Raw genomic sequence first — 22,618 nt, 5'->3', positions numbered from 1 at the left:
TATTACATTACTTTGTTAAATTAACAACTTGATTAATTTAGCTTATTTTTGCGCAGAGGCGCCATTTGGGGGGGGGGGGGGTCAGGGGTGGGTTCATGCCCACCCCAAGATTTGATCCAAATGGCGCCTCTGATTTTTGCGTAGACATGAAAAAGTACACGCATGCATTTGATTATATACAAATATATTGCTTTTTAAACAGAGAGCTTTCTTTAACATATTTAAACACAAATTTCATTTAGACTAAGGGCAAATCGCAAGGATAACATTATTCATAAGCAAAAGAGGCAATCAAATATTTTCTTTTTCTTTCTTAACCAACTTAATTTTTACAAACCGATGCTTTTCGAAGAAGACAGCAAAATTGATCAAATCAAATGAAAAACCAGGGATGAATACAAAAACTTACCGAGAATATAAGGTGTATCGTAACATGAAAAGCCACATACGATCCGAGAAGCCAATACATAACACCTGGGTTTCCAGTAAAACCAGCTTTCGGCAGCTCAATGGCAAGAAATATGGTCGCAACTGTCAAATTAAAATACAATTAGCGTAATAGCAACCAAAAATGCTTCAATATGTCTTGGTTCAAAAAACAAGCAGCAAGATTTTAGATAGGAGCCCAAAATCCCCCTTTCACCTCCTGCTACGTGCGTGCTCGATTAAAGTGCTAAGTGTGGTGACGAACAATGCAGTTTCACTTAAAGAACCATTTTCCACAGCAATCAATTGATCACTGTAAGACGAGTAGTACTGACTTTTAATTTAACAGTATTTGCACATTGCAAGGTCATTTGCCTTGCTGGAGTTTCTTAATTCATGTTTAATTGCTACATTCTGTTTTTATCGATAATTTTTCTGAGGCAGCCTGTCTATAATTAATCAGAAGTAGAAATTAAACGTTTTGCAACTGAGAATTCCATTTAATTCTGTAAAACTGATGCCAAACCAATACAACTAAATACAAACTTAATTATGCTCTACAGAACAGTAAGGAAACTTATCTTCTTTTTATTTATCTCTTATAACCTGTTTTGAGTAACTTTTAGTTTTCATGAATTATCCTACCCAATGTTTCATCTAACTTCCCTTTTCTCGACTTTTAATTCCCTAAGTGTTTTGGTTTCATTCTCTCTTTTGATCTTCGTTTGTCGTTTCTATTCTTTCTTTTTTTTATCATTTTCCTTTGTTTCCCCTTCCTTACTACCTTTTTCTGCCTTCCACTCCTTTCAGCAAAGTGTTTATCCTACTTTAACCGAAGCAACAGTATTCTCGATGTATCGAGATCTTCATCCTCATTTTTTCCTAATCTAAGCAACTTACTTTTCTTACATTCAGTTTTTAAACATGCTCTTAATTTGTTCTAATTTTTGGATTCTTAAGAGCTCCAGAAACTCTGTAAATAAGAAGATATTTTTATCAAGGACACTGGAAGCATCTGCATAATACTATGTCTGCATCTGCAGTTAATACTATGTCCAATATTCTGTTTTCCCATAGCCCTTGATGTATTTTTTTTTTTTTTTTTTTGAACAAAGTCAATCAAAATAATCCATATAAAAAGGACAAAAACGCATCCATTCAAAGCTCTAGATTTAAGAAGATATGTTGCACTTCCTACTTTAACCGAAACAACAGTATTCTCGCATCATCTGAATTGAAACACTAGTTTCATAGTCAATAAATATCAGGACTAAAGGGGTGTTGCTATTCAGACACTTCCAAAATAACAACCAAGGCGGAACAACTTGGTATTCATAAATGCCCCTTTATCAAATTTCACTGGTAAACCCTTAAAACTTCAACCACGCCTTCTCTTGGTTTAATACATATGATCATGTAAAGAAATTTGCTTCCTACTGATATCAAGCTAATGCTTCTACCTGATTACCATTACTACTACTACTTACAACTCACTGCAGCACCAAACCGCCTGAGGCCAACACAACTATGCAAGCTTGTACTCCATCCCAATCTATTCGAAGCCACCAATTCTACATTTTCTACAAGTTCATCATGGTTTAAGGTAGATGTTCACTCTGAAACAAGCGATTTTGTGACAAGGGTGCAGCTGTAACTTGCACCAAAAGGACGAGAAACTTGCATCATGGGATTTATTAGTCTTGGATATTCACTCACCAAGCCAGAATTTTGACATTCCTTAAAGATCTCCAAGATCTCAAATCTTAACGATCTCAAATCTTAAAGATTTGATATTCCTTAAAGGATCTAAAATGGCTTTAAAAATAGGAATATTGTACTTTTTGCTGCCAATTTTCAACGTATTTTCAATCTAAAACAAAAAGGACACCAAATTAAAACAAAAATAATTCCGTAAATGGATAGGGCTGAATTTCAGTTATGGAACAATAGTAAAATCGTTGTCTTTTGTATATATATGAAAATCGTAGGAAGGTAGAGGATCAATATACCAATTTTTTATAGAGGACAAAAAACTTTAAGGGACTCTCAAATGTTCTAACCATCTTTCATTAACACCCCCTGTAACCTTAATTGAACACAATACGACATGAAGCAAAAAACAAGCTTTAGAAACAAATATAGTGATCACATGCATAGTAACTGTAAAAGCAAAAATGTGTGCAAGATTTTAAGGTGGAACAGACGAGTTAATTCATTTTTCTTTTTTAAGTTAGGCTAACTGAAATATATAGAAAATAAATAAAATTCTAAACAAATGTACTTATTGTGTCATACAAACTCTTTGCTTAGAAAAAATGAATGATATAAAATAGCCACATGACGGGAAAGGTTCATAGATACTTTTTACCTTAAAATAGAAAATTTTCAATTCAATTTATTCTTTAGGCGTAAATTCTTTTAATCTTGGGTTTGGTTTGGAATTGGGAATAAACTTGAACGCCTGAGTATGTATTACCTCCAACAATATGAGCTGCATTGCCTACAAACCAATGTGCCCAGTTGAATAGTGCCCTTTTCGAGGTTCCAGGATGGGGCCTAAAATAAGCCATAATTGGTTGAACAAAAGCCAATCCAGTTGTGACACATCCAAGTATAGGGTGAGGGTTGATGTATGAAGGAATGCTTGACCATCCACCAATTTCAGAGAAAATGATGATGAAACTTATCATCGTTAGTGACCACACCAGGACCATGAGTAGACGATGGAACTGTAAAAAAAATAATTTACTTCTTTTCACAATAGTATGAAGAAACCCTATCATAGATGACGTTTTTAGAGTAATGCTCCCTAACTGCAAAGCTGAAGTCAGGTTACCAGCACAGCTTATATACCAAAACAAATTCAACTTGGTATGACCTTCAAAAGAGTTATCTCTTAGTAATCCATCAAGAAATAGTATGAAAATTCCAATATAGTGTTTTATCGTTTAACATTTCTTCATTACCAAAATTATATTACTTGGCAAACTTTGATATTTTCGAAGCAGACTGAAACAGAAAATCAGTTAGAGTCGCAATAACAGGAAACACTCAAGAATAATTACAAATATCTGTTCTTGGAGTTAAATGATTCACTGATTTGACTTTCTGTTCACTTAGTGACTTATTTGAATATTGATTTAATGTTCATTCAATGACTTCAAACAGAAAATTCATTTTATGAGGTTCACGATCCTCCAATTTTGGAATTAATAACACAACGAGTAATTTTAGTGACGAATTGTATATTATATAATTGATTCAGTCTGGTCTACAGATAACACGCATGGCTGATAAACCGCCTGGGAAAGGCGACCTACATTGAGATGTTAAGGTCTACTACAAAGCTAGCTTGGCCACAAAAGGTTAAAGGCCTTTTAAATAATAGAGATCTCTCCTGGGCATGAAATGAAGGTCGAAGTCCTCTAGGTAAACTTGAAGATTTCATTAGTAAATTTTTACTGAGCTCTCTGGATCAGAAAATCCAGTGTGCCTAACTAATCTGCCAAAATACAGTAGCCGTTTTGTAGCCTGGTTTAACAAGCATACGGAAAGGTGTTTTATTTGAAGCTAAACCTACCGCGAAGAGCCCATAAATTGCAGGCCCGGTCAAATTGTATACCACCGCGTAAGGGACACTGGGGGTTTTACGTAGGGGTGGCTGGAGAGGTAAGTGAGCTTGTCCCACCGCGTAAGGGACACTGGGGGTTTTACGTAGGGGTGGCTGGAGAGGTAAGTGAGCTTGTCCCTCCTGAAGGGAGGTTGGGAATGGGTTAGGCCATTTTTCAGTATATTCCAAAGATTGATGAACTTAAGCGATAATTTTTTTCAAAAGGCTGTACCGCTGTTTCAAGGTATTGAGGGGTCTTCTTCCAGAGACCTAATTATTGTGTTAGAACGTTTAATAAGAGAATGGCGTGAAACTGTGAAGGCAATTACTTAAATTTGTTGAGTGTTATTGCTTTTTTTAGTTTTTTTGTGTCTATGTCAACTGGCTTTAAAAAAAAACTAAATATGTGTGTGTTCATACTGCATTTATTTCATTTATATTCATTCATCGTATTCCATATATTCATTACTACTAAAGCGAATAGCAACAATGAAATTAACGAATAGTAGTAACTAGAAACTATATTAATTGAAATTCCACCCGAAAATGGTAATTAATAAATAAATAGAGATACGAAAGAAACAAATAAGTATACGAAATGCCAAACACGGAAGTTTATTTTATAACATTTTGCCCAAACTTTCATACCAACCGAAAATATCTTCCCCGCATTTCTCCAAAAGAGTTTAATTTTGTTTTAGATAGAAACTCTCCAGAAGCAGGGGCACAATTATGGGGGGAGGAACTCCCCCCTAAGTGCCAAGGTGTCAGCGCGTAAGGCTTCCGGTACTATTATATATCTCCTCTCTAAACTCAAGAACCAAGGTGCACCCCTGTTCTGAGGAGAAAGGGTGTCCACATTCCGACAAAATCATGAGTATTTTCAGGAGGAGCCTAACACAAATTTTATAATTCTACAATTTTGCAATTCTGAAAGCAAGGCTAGTCTTTTGCATAATAAAGATGATAATAAAATCATGAGACATTAAATATGCGTTCATTTTAGATTATTGTTAAGCAAGAAAATAAAGCTGCTAAGAATGTCTTTGTATGAGAAAATTGTACTATTAATATCCTGAATACTATTTTGTGCTCTAAAATATCAAATCTGGCCTTGAACATTTATGAAAAAAACAATAAGTTTTATTGTCTGAAAGAAAGGAGCGACATTAAAACTTAATCAGCACTAGCGGTTCGGATCTTAAGGGTCCAGTGTCGTCATACTTGCTTACTTATATGAAAAGGACTGTTCCCTGCTCAATGCCCCGCTCAATACGCTAAATGTTTTATTACCTTAAAAAGTAGAGTTGTGACAGAGAGTCAAACTTTTTTATAAGAGCGATGGGTTGAGGAGGGGATAGTCCCTTTCATATACGGAATAATTTCTGTTTCTTTTCAAACAGTTTGTGGTAATGAACTGCAAGTAAGGAGTTGCTCAATAGTAGCCGAAACTCTAAAAAACTGCGTTTTGATATTAACTGATACGTCAAAAGAACCAGCTTATTATGTTGATTCCAAATGTATAGGGTTCATCTTAAGTTATTAGCCTAGGAAAGTCTGCCTTATTTTCAAAATAGGGGAAACACCCCCTGAAATTCCAGAAATCATGATGAAAATAACACCACCAGATTCAGCGTACCAGAAAACCCTACCGCAGAAGTTTCAGGCTCCTATATGCAAAAATGTACGATTTTGCTATTTTTGCCAGAAGACAGATCACGAATGCGTGTTTATTGTGTTTTTTTTTTTGGGGGGGGGGGGGTGATTGTATTGAAATATTGGTCTTAGAAGATCGGGAGAGGGCACATCGGAGAGGGCAATCTGAAGAAGAACGCAAATTAAAAGTTCTAGGGATCAATTTAAGTGACAAAATGATTTTAGGGCAACTGGCCCCCCTCCCACGCCAATTTATTTTCCAAATTTGTCTAATTAAAATTTTTAGGTAGTCATTTTGTTCAATATATTTGAAAGGTCAAATAACTATGTCTTTAGGGGTAAAATGGCCCCCCGCAGTCCGTGAAGAGAGGCCTGTAAGTTATGAAATTTGCCCATTGTTTACGTATAGTATTTTTATTGGGATGTACAACTACATTTTTAGGGGAAATTTTGTGATTGGGAGGATTTCAATTGGGATAATCTTTCTTGGAAGGGAAATTTCTGGGGGGGGGGACCCAGGGAGAATTTTTACACTGAAGGGATTTGACAGAATTCCTCTACGAAATTCTTGTTAATTGTCTTATATTATCTTTGCCAACTCAATTTTGCATTTGGAGATGTTCTGAGGGAATTACCAGGGGCTTTTTTCCACGTATTTTGATTTTCGGAAAGAATTATACGGAAGGGGGCGTTTCCGGAGTGATCAAAAACCTGGTTAGAGACTAAAGTCTTTTTCAAATGAAAGTATACTAAGGATAATTTTCCAGGCTGAATCGTCCGCAAGAAATAGTCTGGGAAGGGGGGATTTTCAGCGAGAACGGAACTCTTAGGAGGGAACTTGACAGAGGGTCTACTTTACGTTCGATAAAAATTTTCACGGAGGAGTTTCCCTTGAGGGGGGGGGGGTATATTTCATAGAGGCTGAGCCAGATTTACCTGCATTATTTGAAAACTAACAGAAACTAAATATAAAAAGCTGAAAGTAAGGAGCAACATTAAATTCAAAACGAACAGAAACTATTCGTACATGATGTGTTGCCCCTTCCCAACACCTTACTCTTTACACTAAAGTTTGACTGTTTGTCCCAATTTTTAAGAAAGACTACTGAAATACAATGGCCATTTGATTAGAATAGGAAGCTTTTTTAAAAGTGCTAACAGCTTTAGCATAAAGAGCAAGGTATTGAGGAGGGGACAATACCTTACATACGGAATAATTTCTGTTCATTTTGAGTTGTAGTCTTGCTCCCTACTTTCAGTCAAATTTTTTTTTTTTTTTAATTAATAAGTTTTAATGTCGTTCCATACTTCCAGTTAAAAAAATCTTGTTTTTTTTCTGAACATTTTTTAATTAATCCAGGTTCAAATTTGACCCACCGTACATGAAAAATTAAAACAGGATTTGCATGTTAGTTTCTGCAAAATTTCCCCGCGTGTAAAATTTCCTCTGGAAAGTTCACCTCCAGAAACTACCATCCCAATGTAAAAATCTCCCTGTATAAAATAACCGCTCCCCACCGAAAATACATTTGTCGAAAAAAATATCTGTATACTTCCCAATAACCAATAGAATATGTAATATTTTGCAAAGATACTTTAGACAATTCAAACCCGGTAAATATTCCCCCCCCCCCTCCCGACCAATTCCCCTTAATATCTCAACATGTAAAATTGAGTCGGCAAATAGAAAGTAAGACAAGTAAAAAATAATTTCTTATATTTTGGCAAATTCCCCCCGTATAAAATTTCCCTTGGAAAATCCATCCCCTCGGGAACTTCTCTCCCCAGGTAAAATTATCCTCGTAGAAAATCCTCTCCCTCCCCAAAAATCTCTGCATACTTCCCAATAAGAATACTATACGTAAACAATGGAAAACAATTTCCTGATTTACGATTCTTTCCCCAGGGGCTATAGGGGCTATGTTACTCTCAAAGACATAGTTACTGGGTTTTTTAACTATGCTGAACAAAATGGCTACCTCAGAATTTTGATCGGATGAGTTTAGGAAAAACGTGGGTGGGAGGAGCACCAGTTGCCGTCCAATCTTTCTGATCACTTAAAATTGCCACTAGAACTCTTAATTTCCATTCGAACGAGAACTTTGTCAATATTCAAGGACTGTTGTTTTGATGCCATTATCCCTGAGGATAATAAAAGAAAAAATAAATAAAAACGAACCCGTGACCTTTCTTCTGGTAACTAAATATAAAAAATAAGCTTTTTTCTACTGAAAGTAAGGAGCAACATTAAGACTCAAAACGAACGGAAATCATTACGTATGTGAGGGCGTTGTCGTCTCCTCAGTACCTGGCTCTCTGCGCTAAAGTTTGACTTTTTACAAGTTCAAAAACACTTTAGCATAAAGAGCGAGGTACTTAAGAGAGGACAACCCCCTCATATAATTATAAACAACTAATTTCTGAGTTTTAACCTTGTTCCTTACTTTCAGTTTTAAAACTCGTTTTTGGATTTCTAATATTTTTTTAGTTAATGCTGGGAAATCCAGCACTCCCTCCCATGGAAAATTTCCTTCCTCTGCAAAAACTCCTGCATGGAAATATCCTCTCACGTAAGCATTCCCACCAGAAAATCCCCCCACGAAAATATCTTTATACTTTCCATTAGGCATTAGCCAACACTATACGTAAGCAATGGGCAAAGTTCATAGCTTACGGCCCTTCCCCTGTGACCTGTGAGGGGTCAAGTCATCCTCAAAGACATAGTTAATAGATCTTTTGACCATGTTGAAGAAAATGTCTATCTCAAATTTTGGTCGGATAATTTTGGGTAAAAAGCTGGGATGGGAGAGGGACTAGCTGCCCTACAATATTTTTGGTCACTTAAAAAGGGCACTAGAACTTTTTATTCCCGCTTAAACGAGTCCTCTGATCTTCGAGGATCACTGGTTCGACACGATTATCCCTGAAAAAAAAAACCAAACTCACAAAGAAACACTCATCCGTGAACTTGCTGTTGGCAAAAAATTCAAAATTCCACGGTTTTGTATATAGGAGCTTCAGACCTCTACAGTAGGTTTCTCTGATGTTTTTAATCTCATGATCTGGTTTTCATTAAGATCACTTGATTTAGTTTCCTCCCTTTCTCAAAAATTAGGCAAGTTTTCTCAGGCTCGTAACTTCTGATGAGTAATATTAAACTTCATGAATTTTTATATATTTTGAATAAGCATCAAAATGAATTTCTTTTGGTGTATCTATTATTATCAAAACTCTGCCTCGTACAGTCTCGGTTATTTTTGAGCCCCATCGCTTCTTACCTATAGTTCGTTTCCACAAACTGTTTGAAAAATACAAAATTCCACATTTTGCAGATGGAAGCTTGAAACTTCTACACCAGGATTCTCGGATACACTGAATCTGGTGCTGTGATTTTCATTAATATTCCTTGAATTTTAGGGGGGTTTTACCCCTTTTTTCTAAAATCAGGCGAATTTCCCAGGATCGTTGCTTTTCATACGTGACATTAAACTCAACGAATATTAAATATTTGGAATCAACATAATAAGCCGATTCTTTATATATATATATATATATATATATATATATATATATATATATATATATATATATATATATATATATATATATATATATATATATATATATATCTGTTGATATCAAAGTTCCATTTTTTAGAATTTGGCTACTATTGAGCCGCATCGCTCCTTACTCACACTTAGTTACCACGAACTGTTTGGAAGTCTGTAATCATTTCAATAACGAATACTGCGTACAAACAATACGGGCAAATTCCACGAATTATAGTCCAGTTTATGAAAAGTGTTTCCCCCTTCTAAACAACTCGCTTTTCGCACTAAAGCCTTGTGTTTTAGAAGTAGTTTTTAATGAACTGAGAAAAAATTTAAACATTAGCATTGAAAGGGTGGTGTAGATGAGGGGATAACTCCCTTTATTTACTTAAAAATCTCTTTTTCGTTAAGTTTTAATGTTGCTCCTTACTTTCAACGTTTTTCAATTTAATTCCCGAAGTTTTTTAAATCATGCCAGGAAATTGGCTCCGTCTCTATGGAAAAATCCCCCTCCCAACGGAAAGATCCTCTAGACAGTTCAATCTCGATGAAAATTTACCAAGAACAATTACCCTTAGCAATTCCACAAGTAAAATTGAGTTGGAAAAGAGAAAGTAAGACAAATAAAAAGAATTCCGCACATGAATTCTGGAAAGCTCGCCCAGTGTGAAATATCCCTTGAACAGTTCACCCCCTCCAAAAAATTTCTTCCCAACGGAAGATTGGCTAGAAGAACAGCGTTTGGAATTGAGAAAAATTTTCGAATTCTCGATACGGAGTATAAACGTATTGGTCTTCGATTTAATGAGAGTAAGACTGAGTTCCTGGTGTTCAATCACAGATTACCCGACGAATGTTCAGTTAGGTGAACATGCTATTAAAGCGCAAAATACACTGACATATCTTGGTGTACCGATTGGGTCAAATCTCCAGGCCACGCGTCAACTTCTGAAAGATTTTTTTGCCAGAAAATCTATGAATACGTATGGTTTATTAGTTGCATCAAAGTTTAAATTTAACCGCCACATCTTAAGCAGCGTTTATAATGCATTTGTTTTTCCACATCTGCTCACCCTTGTACCATTTTGGTCTCTTCTTACTGCTCCAGATATTAAGGATATACGAAAGTGTTTCTACAAGTCTGCGAAATATTTGCTGCGGCTGCCACTCTGGACTAAAAACGGAGCCCTATCTTCGCGGTACGGAGTTAGTAGTCCAGTGTCCGCGGTGCAGAAATAAAATGAGAGATATCAGAGGCAGATTATTGGTGAAAGCACCTCTGTAACTGTCCTTTGTTGATCATGCGTTGGTTCTTACATATGACTGCCCTTATTTGTATTTTTTTTGTCAGTTGTTCTTTGTTTCAGTTTTGTTTGTATTTGTCAGAATTTATTTGTTTCTTTTCTTTCTTTGTTACTCCATCAGTGTTGTATTTTACATTTATGAAGGGCAATAGATAATATATTTATGCGTGAATTTTATATATATATATATATATATATATATATATATATATATATATATATATATATATATATATATATATATATATATATATATATATATATATATATATATATATATATATATATATATATATATACATATATATATATATATATTAACATATATGTATATATATATTTATATTTATATATCTCTTTATATTTTGGTACGAACTATATTATTTTTATTAATACTCCTGATAAAGGTAACAACTGTAACATCCTATCCTAACATGCTCCAAATTTAATATCAATATACTAATTTTTCAAAATTAAAAATACAAGCCATTTATATTTACTCACCACGAACCAAAGATCTTTTCCCATAAATTGTTTTCCCACCCATGTCTGCTTGAAGTATCTTGCAAAAAGGATGCCACAGCTGGCTGCCCATATCCAAGCCACAATCATCATTGATCCATGAACACGAATCAATACGTCTGATCTTGAAGTTACACCAGATAGTGAGGCAATGCTTATGGGTTCGGCGCTCGAAGCTTTATTTTGGCCATGGTATGATATTCGGTCTGTGAAAAACAAAAAAAAACTATCACAATTTTTCTAGTTATATTTGGTACTTTTTTCTTTATTGTGACTTATTGCTTTACAGGTACAAAATTACTGTTTCTAAAATGAAAACTTGTTTCGCCTCCTTTCTACTCTTTTGTGCCTCTCCTACCTAATAACCATTTTATATTTTCTTTTTTAAAGATCGCCAAAGCTCCTAAAGTATTTAAGCGTGAGTTAGGGCAAGGACTCAAGAATGATTTTAGAGGAGGTAAATTAGGTAAAGGAGCAATTCCTTTTTCTCTGCTTTAATTCAATTAGCTTTGCGAGTCGGTTTTTTATTTAGTCTTAGGCAAACTATAATGGCAAAAGTTATAGTTAGGTACACATTATATTAGTTTAGGTTTGGTTGTATGAGGTTAAATTTGGTTCTCAATATAAGAAATAGGTTAAAAACCTAACCCAACCTCACCAAGCCTAATCTAACCTAACCTGTCATCATCAAAGCTTGCATTAATTTGAAAATGAAGCTTTAGCTACACCCCCTCTCAAAAGAAAACTATTTTACTGACATAGTCAAGACGAATGGGCCATCACGTCCCAATGTGGCCTCTGTAACCGAGAAGCTATTTAAGTAGCTTTGACGATTCTAAGTGGATTGCTAATCAAAATTTGTGCTTAATGTCAGTTTTGGCTTATTTGGTCCAAAATTGCTGCTTTGCGGCAAAAATTGGCAGAAATCAGTATTTTACTGTGGTACACCATCTTGTATAGATACAAAATAATACAATAACTTGTAATTTTTTTTCAAACGAGTTCTATTTCAGGAATTCTCGACCACTGGTTTGGTAATATCACCCCAGGATAAAAATAAAAACCAACAACTCAACACGCATCCAGAACCGTCCTCGGAAAAAAACACGGACTTTCATAGTTTTGCAGGTAGCAGCTTGAAACTCGCTTTCTAGAGCTCTTGTGCATGTTGAATTGATTGGTGTATTTTTTTTTTTCATCAAGATCCCCACCACCTCTTTGGTAATATTTTCTCTCTTTTTCTAAAATCACACAAATGTGTTTACGCCTATAACTGACGAGGGGTAAATTTCATGCAAACGAACTTTGCATATTTATTCTCGATACAGAAATTAAATTATTCTAATGTCTATGTTGCAATAGAATTTAGTTTTTTTAGTTTCGGTTTCTGATGACAAGATTAGCTATTTACTATCAGTTCGATACGCATTGAGTTTTATGATTCACAGCAAGGCTAGGGCAAGACTGACTTCAAGATGCAGAGGAGGAATGCAACAGCAATAAAGTGTTAATTTAGGTGGTTAATCTTGATCCTCAGAAATTTCTATTTTTTCTATGGTACCTGAATGGACAGGTTTCTAACCAAGAGGCATGAGCCTACATTTTTCCGTGATTAAGCCCCATTCTTATGCATTTTTGGCTCTAGACACCCCCAAGAGATGTTGGGGAACACCCTCCCATCAATATCCCAGATGTATCCTCAATTTCTGAGCACTTTTTACATAAATTACTGAATAAAATGTTCTTTGTTACCCTCGAAAAAAAATATATTGTACGTGCCTATGCCTACCCAGACATTAGTATATCGACAACGTCATTTTGGTCCAAATAGAACTGTTCATAAAAGCGGAAAGAAATCGCGATTGGTCGAAAATGATCCCCTTGTAGCTTGACCCCCATTCAATGGAACACTATTTAACTCAACCCCCATGCAACTCAACACCATTCAGTAAATTTTCTGTGGTTGACCATACCTAAAGGAAACATACTAATAAAATGAAAATAGTACCATCAGATTCCTTATTTTATGTTATTTACAAATATCATGGTCGCTTTGCTGACAATATACCCCCTCCCTTGGTGGTCCCAGATTTAGCTCTAGTCGTATATTTCTCTGTTGTTTTGTATTTTGTAATGCGTTAGGTCTTCTTTTCTAACCAGTTTTATTGCATTCTTGATCAGGTAAAAAGCTTCCTGTCAAGAAATTGGAATGCAAGTGTTGGATAAAATTTTATTTGGTACAATTTAAAATCTGGATAACAGTGGAAGGAAATATGATAATCTGATTAATAGAAAAATATTGCCATTGCAAAGTAAGAATTTCATGTTTCAGAGTTTCCTTTTAATTTTTATATGTTCTAGTGATATATCATAGACAATTAGGGGGACGGGGTAGTGCATTGTCAGAAAAGTGACCATGATATTTGGAAAGAACATAAAATAAGGATTCTGAGGTGCAACTTTTATTTTATTAGCATGCTTCCTTTGGATGTGGTCAACCACAGCAAATCCATTCAACCTAACTCTCACTCAACCTAACTTAATCAAACTTAGCCTATCCCAGGGGTTGAATTGAACTGTGGTTGAGTTGAACGGGCCATCAGTTACATGATTGTTGAGTTAAATAGGATTGATTTAAATGGTGGTTGAGCTGCACAGGGGGTGAGTTATCCCCGCGACGAGATACATGAGGATCGAATTGAACACAAGTTGAGTTAAATGAGGCTGAGTTCGATGGGGGTTGAGTTGCACGTTGGTTAAGTTAAACAAAGGTTCGGTTAAAGAGGACCGAGTTAAACAGGTATGAGGTGAATGGGGGTTAAGGAGTGTGGGGCTGGAGTTCACCGACGATTGAGATGATCAAGAGTTAATTTGAATAGGTGAGTCGAACGGGGTCGAGTTACATGTACACCGTCAAAAATGAGTTTACCTAGACACTGATTTGTATACAAGCACAAGTTTTAATTCAGGTTTATACAGATAAATACAATTCCTGGCTCTAGAAATAAAATGTCATGTAAATAGAAATTTTTCGCTGAATTCGTGATATATAATCACAGTTTTTCAATCGCCCAATGTTTTTACGCAAACCTTTGCTTTGTAATTTTTGGGAAATATTTTGAATGCAAAACCATAATTAGGTTTTTCTGACATACAAAAAATTCAACAGAAAATTTCAACAAATCATTACGCAGTAGCTGAAGAGTAAGAAATGTATTACTTTTCGGAGTTTAGAATAAGGAATTGAATTAAAAATTCTGATAAAAGCTGTAAATTTTCTTTGAAATTTCGCTTAAAACTTAAAAAAAAAGCATACGAAAATTGTAGCAGGCTCACACACTTCAAAAAAGTATCCGACTTCATCGTTTTTTCTCCGTGTCCGTCTCCATTAACATTTTCTCTCAGTGCCCTTCCACCAGCCTTATATTCTCATCTATTTTTCTTTTCAAAGCTTAAATTGCATACATTTATCAAAAGAAATACAAGTCAAAAAATAGTTATTGATGCTTAAAAACTAACGAAATACAATTTGATATGCCATGGAAAGAGCATTGGAACAACTTAATTAAAATCCCATTCTTTTCTTGCGTACCTTTCATAATTATAATAACTTAATGATAGCTATGAATGAGACATTACTAAAAAAATGCAACACAAAAGAAACAAACGATTTGTCAAGACCACTGAAGTATAACGAAACAGGGTTGAAATAAACATTCGACTAATAGTCAATGACAAATACAAGTTTTAAACAATAGAAGGCCGGAAATTTCTTCGGTGATCAAGGATTATTTCGTGCAATGTAAAGAAGATCCCACAAGAAACTATGTTTCATCAAAAGCCTTTTCATAGCCATTTAACAATGCATTGACCGTTTTTATCAAGGTTGATTTATATATTCATTGCTCTGAAGGGAAATAATTTCCATCGTCTATATAGCATCGATTCTCAGCCATTTAGGGCCACAATCCTCCAAAAAAAGTAAAAGCCATTGTCAGTAAGTCATTCTTTTTCTCTAAATGACCTCCTTTCTATGACCATCTAACAATGCATTGACCGTTTTTATCAAGGTTGATTTACATATTTATTGCTCTGAAGGGAAATAATTTCCATCGTCTCTATATCATCGATTCTCAGCCATTTAGGGCCACAATCCTCCAAAAAAAGTAAAAGCCATTGTCAGTAAGTCCTTCTTTTTCTCTAAATGACCTCCTTTCCATGACCATCTAACAATGCGTTGGCTGTTTTGTCAAGGTTGATATATGTATTTACTGCTCTGAAGGGAAATAATTTTCATTTATCGTCTATATAGCATCAATTCTCAGCCATTTAGGGCCACAACCCTCAAAAAAAAGTAAAAGCCATTGTCAGTAAGTCCTTCTTCTTCTTTTAATTTATGTTAATGACCATATAAATGCGGTTTAAGTCTAAAACTTACCATTTGCTGTCATCTTTCTTAATCTGCAACTGTCAATAATTGTGACAAGAACTCGTCCTTCTCTGATACACTCATAGCTTTTGCAGATGACAGTACTCCAGGCACAGCCGGTAGAACTGACTTAACTGAGTCCGCTTTCTCTTCCCTTCTCAACGCCCCGCTCTTTACGCTAAAGTTGTTTACTGTTTAATAGAGTAAAATTGAAAGAAAGGGTCAAGGTTTAGCGTAAATAGCGGGGCGTTGAGAAGGGAACAGCCCCTTTCATACACGGAGTAATTTCTGTTCGTTTTAAGCTTTAATGTCGCTCCTTACTTTCAGTTAAAAAAATTAGTTTTTTTTTTTTATTTAATTAATCATTAAGCCTGATCTGGAAAACTAACACCTAGCGTAATAACATTGGACACGCCTTTTCCAAGCGACATGCAGAGGTGAGATATAGACATAAAAGAAGAATGCGAACCTCGATGTTTAGCGTTGGAAATGAAATTAGTGCCATAGCTCACTTGTATTACTTATCTTGACCTAATACAAACAAACGGCTACTATCTTAGCTCAATGATTCCTTCACCATCGTACAAACCACCCAGCTAAGACTGCTTTGATGGGTGGGTCATGTTCAACGGATATCCCCAGCATAATTTCCGAAAATAAGTTTCAAGAAAAGCCGCCCAAGAAGACGACCTGTCAAGTGTTGGTGGAGGAACTCACCCAACCCGCCTCTGCTTCTATGGACTGCAGGGAACAGGGGGGGGGGGCTACAGAAAGGTTTGCCATAGAGTATTCATAGGAAAAATCGGACAAACAAGCCGGATGGCAACTAAATGAGCAAGAAAGTTACTGATTTCTAATGATTCTCAATTGTTTTAAGTTATTAATTAAAAAAAAGCTTCCCGAAAAAGATGTTTTTCAAAGAAAAGTAAAGGTCATTCTAAACTTAAGATCAGCAGATACAAATATCTGTTAAAATTCAAACTCAAAACGACCAGAAATTAGTATTAAAAAATAAATGAAGGAACAGAGATTAAATAAACAATCATATCAAAAAACATAAAACAAGTAATAACGAAAAGAATAAATAAATCTTAAAGCGAGAAATACTTAAATTGAATATGCAAATCAAGCTTAAAACGAAAAAAAAATATTTTGCCATTGAAGTATAAATGAAACCCAAAACGAACAGAAATTTAAAAAAAAAAAAAAAAACAATCGTAGCAAACAACATACAACAAGTAATAATAAAAATGAATAAATAAATCTTAAAGCGAGTAATACTTAAATTGAATACGCAAATAAAGCTTAAAGTGAAAAAAATATTTTGCTATTGAAGTATAAACGGAACGTAAAACGAACAGAAATTAAATAGACAACTAATGCAAACAAACATGCAATATATACTATTATAAACGAATAATTGAATCTTAAAACAAGTGAAACTTAAATTAAATATTCAAATCAAGTTTGAAACGAACAAAAATCACTACAAACAAGAATTTGGGTATCGCATCCTTCTCGCACTGTAAAAGACTAAAACCTACTCGCCATTGGCGCTTTACTGAAAACTATACGTGTCTTGAACAGTCTTGGAAAGTATTAACAAAATCAAACTGAATATTTGATATGCAATGATATTAATTGTTGAATGATCCATCAGTTCAAGATTTTATTTCACTGTAATTTTATTTTCATTTTCAATGCTGTAGGAACTGGAAAAGAAAATATTTGTAATATAACTCGTTTTCAGTGTAGCACCAATGACACAGTAAGCTTTAGGTTTCTACAGTTAATGAAAGGGGGCAGTATCCAAACTCTTCTTTGTGGTGAAACTATATTCGTCTTGAACAATTTTAGAAAGAACTAATAAACTAAACTGAATATTTTGTGTATAATGATATTAATGCTGAAAGCTCATCAGTTAAAATTATTACTGTAATTTTAATGTTTGTTTTCAATATTAAGTATAGAAGAAAATATTTGTAATGTAATTCGCTTTCAGCAAAGCGCCAATGGCGCTCAAAGTGCTTTTAGACTTTTACAGTGAGAGAAGGAGGCGATACCCAAACTCTTGTTTGTAGTGATTTTTGTTCGTCGCAAGCTTGATTTGCATATTCAATTTAAGTTTCACTCGTTTTAAGATTTATTTATTCGTTTATATTAGTGTATGTTTGTTTTGATTGTTATTTAATTTCTTTTCGTTTCGGGTTTCATTTATATTTCAATAGCAAAATGTTTTTTTTTCGTTTTAAGCTTGATGTGCATATTCACTTCAAGCATTCCTCGCCTTAAGATTATTTATTCATTTATATTATTACTTGTTGTATGTTTTTTGTTATGATTGATTATTTAATTTCTGTTCGTTTTGAGTTTAAATTTTAACAGGTACTTCTAACCGCTGATCTTAAGTTTAAAATGACCTTTGCTTTTCTTCGAAAAACTTCTTTTTCGGAAAGTTTTTCTTAATTAATTTATTGTTCGTTTTTTATTGCGAAAAGTTGCAAATTTCTAAAAATTCCTTATTTAAAAATCAAACTTTTTTTTCAACGTCAAATGTTCATCAAAGTATCAAAACTAGTATCAAAGTAAAAATATCAAACTAAAAACAGGACAAAGTAAATAAAGCATCAAAGTAAACAAGGTGTCAAAGTAACAATAAGCAACTTGCATAACTTACAGCCTTTGCACCGTAAATCGAAGTTGCCACGTAAGTCACTGAATCCAAGTATTGAAGTAAAGAAAGTTTCAAAGTAACAATAAGCAAGTTCCATTACTCAGAGCAATTTCCCCGGGGTTAGGGGCAGGGGTTCAACCCCGGAAGCATAGTTATTTAGCATTTGAAATTTTTTGAACAAAATGCCAATCTCAAATTTTGACCGGATGCACTTTAAAAATTTGGTCGGGTCCATTTGAGGAAAAAAAGCTGTAAGGGAGGGGGAAGGGTGGGTTGCCCTCTCATAACTTTTGACTCTAAAAAGGGAAGGAGATTACTTGTCAAATAAGCTGTTTTTGTTTGTTTTTTTAGAAAGATCTAATTAAACATCAAGCCTTATGGTCTCTATGACCTGTGGTTTTCTATCGTCTAAAACTTAGTAATAGGAAAAAATTAATTAAAAAACTAAAATAACTTTACATAAGAGATAGCCACTCACAAGCAGTATATACAGCTATCCTTCCACTTGTGTTGAAAATTGGAAGATATTAGGGGGTCGGGTTTAATGCTGAGGGGTGGGCGGAGCTGGCGGTGCACAACCTTTCCGTGGTGGACCTATTTTCACTAACCTTAGAGCACAACTAAACAAACAATAAAACATAAAAACCTTATTGCCTTTATGACCTTTAGTTCTCTATTGTCTAAAACTTAGTAACAGAAAAATGTTAACTAAAAAACTAGATAACTTTACATAAGAGATAACCATTCACAAGCAGTATATAGAATTATCCTTCCATTTGAGCTGCAAACGGGAGAATATTAGGGGGGCGGGTTTAATATTAGGGGGTGGGCGGGGCTGGCTCTGTACAACCTTCCCGTGGTGGCCCTATTTCATAAAAAAAAATCATAACCTTACTGCCTTTATGACTTTTAGTTTTCTATTGTCTAAAACTTTGAAACAGAAAAAAATTAATTTCATAAAACTAAAATAACTTTACATAAGAGATAACCACTCACAAGCAGTGGGCTATCTAAAAATTTCGATCGGATACATTTGAGAAAGAAAGGGTGTGTGTGTTGGGGGTAGATGCCCTCCGATACCTTTTTACTCATAAAAAAGTAACTAGAACTTTCAATTTCCAGTCAAAACAGCCACTTCTGAAGTTTATACGATCTCTCCTTACCTACAAAACCTTACATATCCCAGGGCATAAATTAAAACGCTTGCCCCCTGGCTCTGGGGGTTTGTGTCAACCTCAGAGTCTTTATTATCTGATGATTGAACTATTTTTGACAAAATGGCTATCGGTCCCCGGGCCCTGGGGGTTGTGTCGATACCAGGGTTTTCGTTATCTAGCCTTTTAACTATTTTCAACAAAATGGCTATCTCAAATTCTTATTTGATGCATTTTTTGAAGAAAGGGCGTGGGGGGCTAGCTGCCCTCTGATCTCTTTTGACTCTGAAAAAGTGAACTAGAACTTTTAGTTTCCAATCAAATGAGCCCTTTCTGAAGTTTGTTTGAGTATCCCTTCTAAAAGATATTTACCCCCAGGGCATAACTTACAACGCCTGCCCCGGGCCCTGGGGGGTTTTGTCCATCCCAGGGTTTATGTTATATGGTCTTCGAACTATTTTTAACAAAATGGTTACCTCAAAATTTTTATCGGGTGTATTTGGGGGAAAAGAGCGTAAGGGGGGGGGCTAGCTATCCTTGATCACTTTTGACTCTGAAAAAGTGAACTAGAACTTTCAATTACCAATCAAATGAGCCCTCTCTGAAGTTTATGCGAGCATCCCTTCGATAAGAACCTTAGATACATACCCCAAGTGCATAACTTACAACGTCTGCCCCCGGGCCCTAGGTGGTTGTGTCGACACTGGAGTTTTTTTATTTGACCTTTGAATTATTTTCAAAAAAAGATGGTTATCTCAAAATTTTCATCTGATACATTGGGGGAAAAGGATGTGGTGTAGGGGGCTAGTTGCCCTCTAATCTCTTTTGACTCTGAAAGATTTAACTAGAACTTTTAATTTACAATCAAATGAGCCCTCTCTGAAGTTTATACAAGCATCCCTTCTATAAGAACCATATTTGCCCCCATGCATAACTTACAACGTCTGCCCCCGCGTCCCTGGGGGGGATGTGTCGAATCCGGAGTTTTGTTATATGATCTTTGAACTATTTTCAAAGTTTACCTAAAAATTTTTATCGGATGTATTTGGGGAAAAGGGCATGGGGGGGCTAGTTACCCGCCGATCCCTTTTTACTCTTCAAAAGGACGCCAACACTATCGATTTTAAATTGAACTAGCCCCTTTAAACTTTATACGACGACCCCTTCCATATGAAGTGCTTCTGGGAAAAAAAATAATAATAAATAAATAATAAAACATTGGAGCCGTATGGCTTTTGCTATAGGTAATGCTACAGCGTTGCCTCTGATTATCTTTGCACTTTTTTCAACATTGTGAATACATTTGATTGAAATTTATTGATTAATAAATAAAAGGTCTGAGTGACTAAGACCCCTTGTCTATGGTATCCCAGCCCCCAAGAGTTGAAAACCCCCCGAGAAATGATGACCAATAGAACCCAACTTGATGGCTATTTTTCCAAAACATTTTATTCACTTAATCACGTTTTGTGACATAATTACTAGATGCGCATTACTAGATATTGACATCAAATACTAGATGTTTAGCTGAAAACTTCGAAATTATGTCTTATAACGTAATAAAAATGTAAACTTAAAATAAATATAAAGAATTGATTAAATGCTAGGTACCTAAGTGCTCTAAGTTCTTCCTGCAAATCTGCAAATATTAATAAAGTGAATTAAGAATGATGACCATTCCTGAATTTAAGAGCAATCGGTGGATACTCACTTCCGCAGCAAACACCAAAAGATCTATGGGTTTTTTTTTACACAAGATGACTTAAACCTAAAAATCATAGAGAGTATTCGACTGATTTTTTTTTTTTAATAATCAAAATAATAATAAATTACATTAAATTACTATAACAGTCATATTTTAACAATAACTGTTCTGGATGGATACGAATCATAATATAATATAAGCCCACTTTACTACTACATGAAAACAAGACCTGAGGGTAGGACATACTGGAGGATTTGTACTAGCAACTCAAATGCAACTCAAACTTCCAAGTGAATACCCTTCTAAAGGACCGCTTACGTATTTGCAAATTCTTACCTCCAGAAATGGCTCCTCTTGAGAGAAGTAAGTGATGTTTCATCGCCAGATCAGTTATAACGCCATCAGTCCCAAGATTCTGTTCGCGCTCAAACTTGCAATACATATAGCCATCTTCTACAGATGATGAAAGAAGTTTTGCCCCTTGCTGAAAATATCAATAGCATAATGGCAGCTTCAGGTTTCTGTGTTTTCTACTTTTGTAGCACCATGAAAGCAAAATTTCATAAGAATTATGAGAGCGTTTCAGCTTAACCGAGAAACTGTTTACTCTTAAAAAGTTTATTCGGGGATTTCCGTACATCTCAAAAATAACAGAACTAATAGGGATACATCCTTTTATTAGACATGAAAAATACTGGCAAAAACTTCTGGATGGTTCGATCGTATATACAGTGACCGTTATCAGCAGATATATGCTGGTGACGGTCATCCAGAATGTTTCGTTATTGTTTCGCACTGTCTAATAAAAGGATTAATCTCTATTTGAATTGTTATTTATGTGTCAATGAAAGGCAGTTTGGTCTTCGAAAATACCTACCATTTCAAAAATGATAGAACCAGGAAACGTATTAGCCAAAATCAGAAACTTGAAAGACATGTTTCTTATAAACCATCTTAAGGTCAGTCATCTACTAATGATTGACAAGAGCAAGAAAATTAAAATAAGAAGAATAAAACGCATTGTCAGTACCTAAATCTTGGTTTGATATACTGTTTATTTGGCTATTCAACACCCCACCGAGATACACCTTTCACAAAAAAGTTCTTGTTGGCGGTAATCAACCTTGTGCATAAAATTATTTTTTTATAATTTTATTAAGGAGAGTTGAATTATCAATTTGATGGGGTATTGTACGAATTTCTGCTCTTATATTAAAGTTTCAATTGTACAAAGGCTTTATATACTTTGGTTCTGTTTTGAAGAGATGAGGCAAAATATTCTTATATTACCTCTTTACTTCTAGTATAAATTCTTTGTAACTGAATAAGTTGCAGCAGACGGGCGAAATATAAACAGTGTAAAAGTCATTGAGTAAAGAATAACATAGGCAACGTTATTTTTCAGTTCGTGAAACGTATATTAACACGTCTTGATTATTTGTTGCAGTTATAGCCATTTAAGTGAGAATTTTTAATTTACACTCAAGCCATGGTTTATTTTTTTAATTGGCCTCAACTGCAGCCAAATGGATTTTTTTTTTTGCTAAGTACATTTAAAAATAAATAATTTCAGGGATATTAATAGCT

General features: G+C 34.9%; 1 protein-coding gene across 2 annotated transcripts in view; it reads right to left on the bottom strand.

Moving 5' to 3' along the window:
- The window catches only part of LOC136030250 (putative ferric-chelate reductase 1 homolog), an 82,849-nt gene that overhangs the window by 4,975 nt on the left and 55,256 nt on the right, over positions 1 to 22,618 (bottom strand). For both annotated transcript variants that reach the window (XM_065709091.1, XM_065709090.1), the window contains exons 8-11: positions 21,368 to 21,515; positions 11,052 to 11,275; positions 2,903 to 3,155; positions 410 to 531 (exon numbers count right to left, since the gene is read on the bottom strand). In XM_065709091.1, the coding sequence (XP_065565163.1) occupies positions 410 to 531; positions 2,903 to 3,155; positions 11,052 to 11,275; positions 21,368 to 21,515 (747 nt within the window). The remainder of the gene's footprint in view (positions 1 to 409; positions 532 to 2,902; positions 3,156 to 11,051; positions 11,276 to 21,367; positions 21,516 to 22,618) is intronic.

The sequence above is a fragment of the Artemia franciscana genome, chromosome 8, assembly GCF_032884065.1.
Source record: "Artemia franciscana chromosome 8, ASM3288406v1, whole genome shotgun sequence".
Classification (NCBI taxonomy): Eukaryota; Metazoa; Arthropoda; class Branchiopoda; order Anostraca; family Artemiidae; genus Artemia; species Artemia franciscana.
Note: the sequence above shows the minus strand (reverse complement) of the source record. Positions and strands in the feature narration are given on the sequence as shown.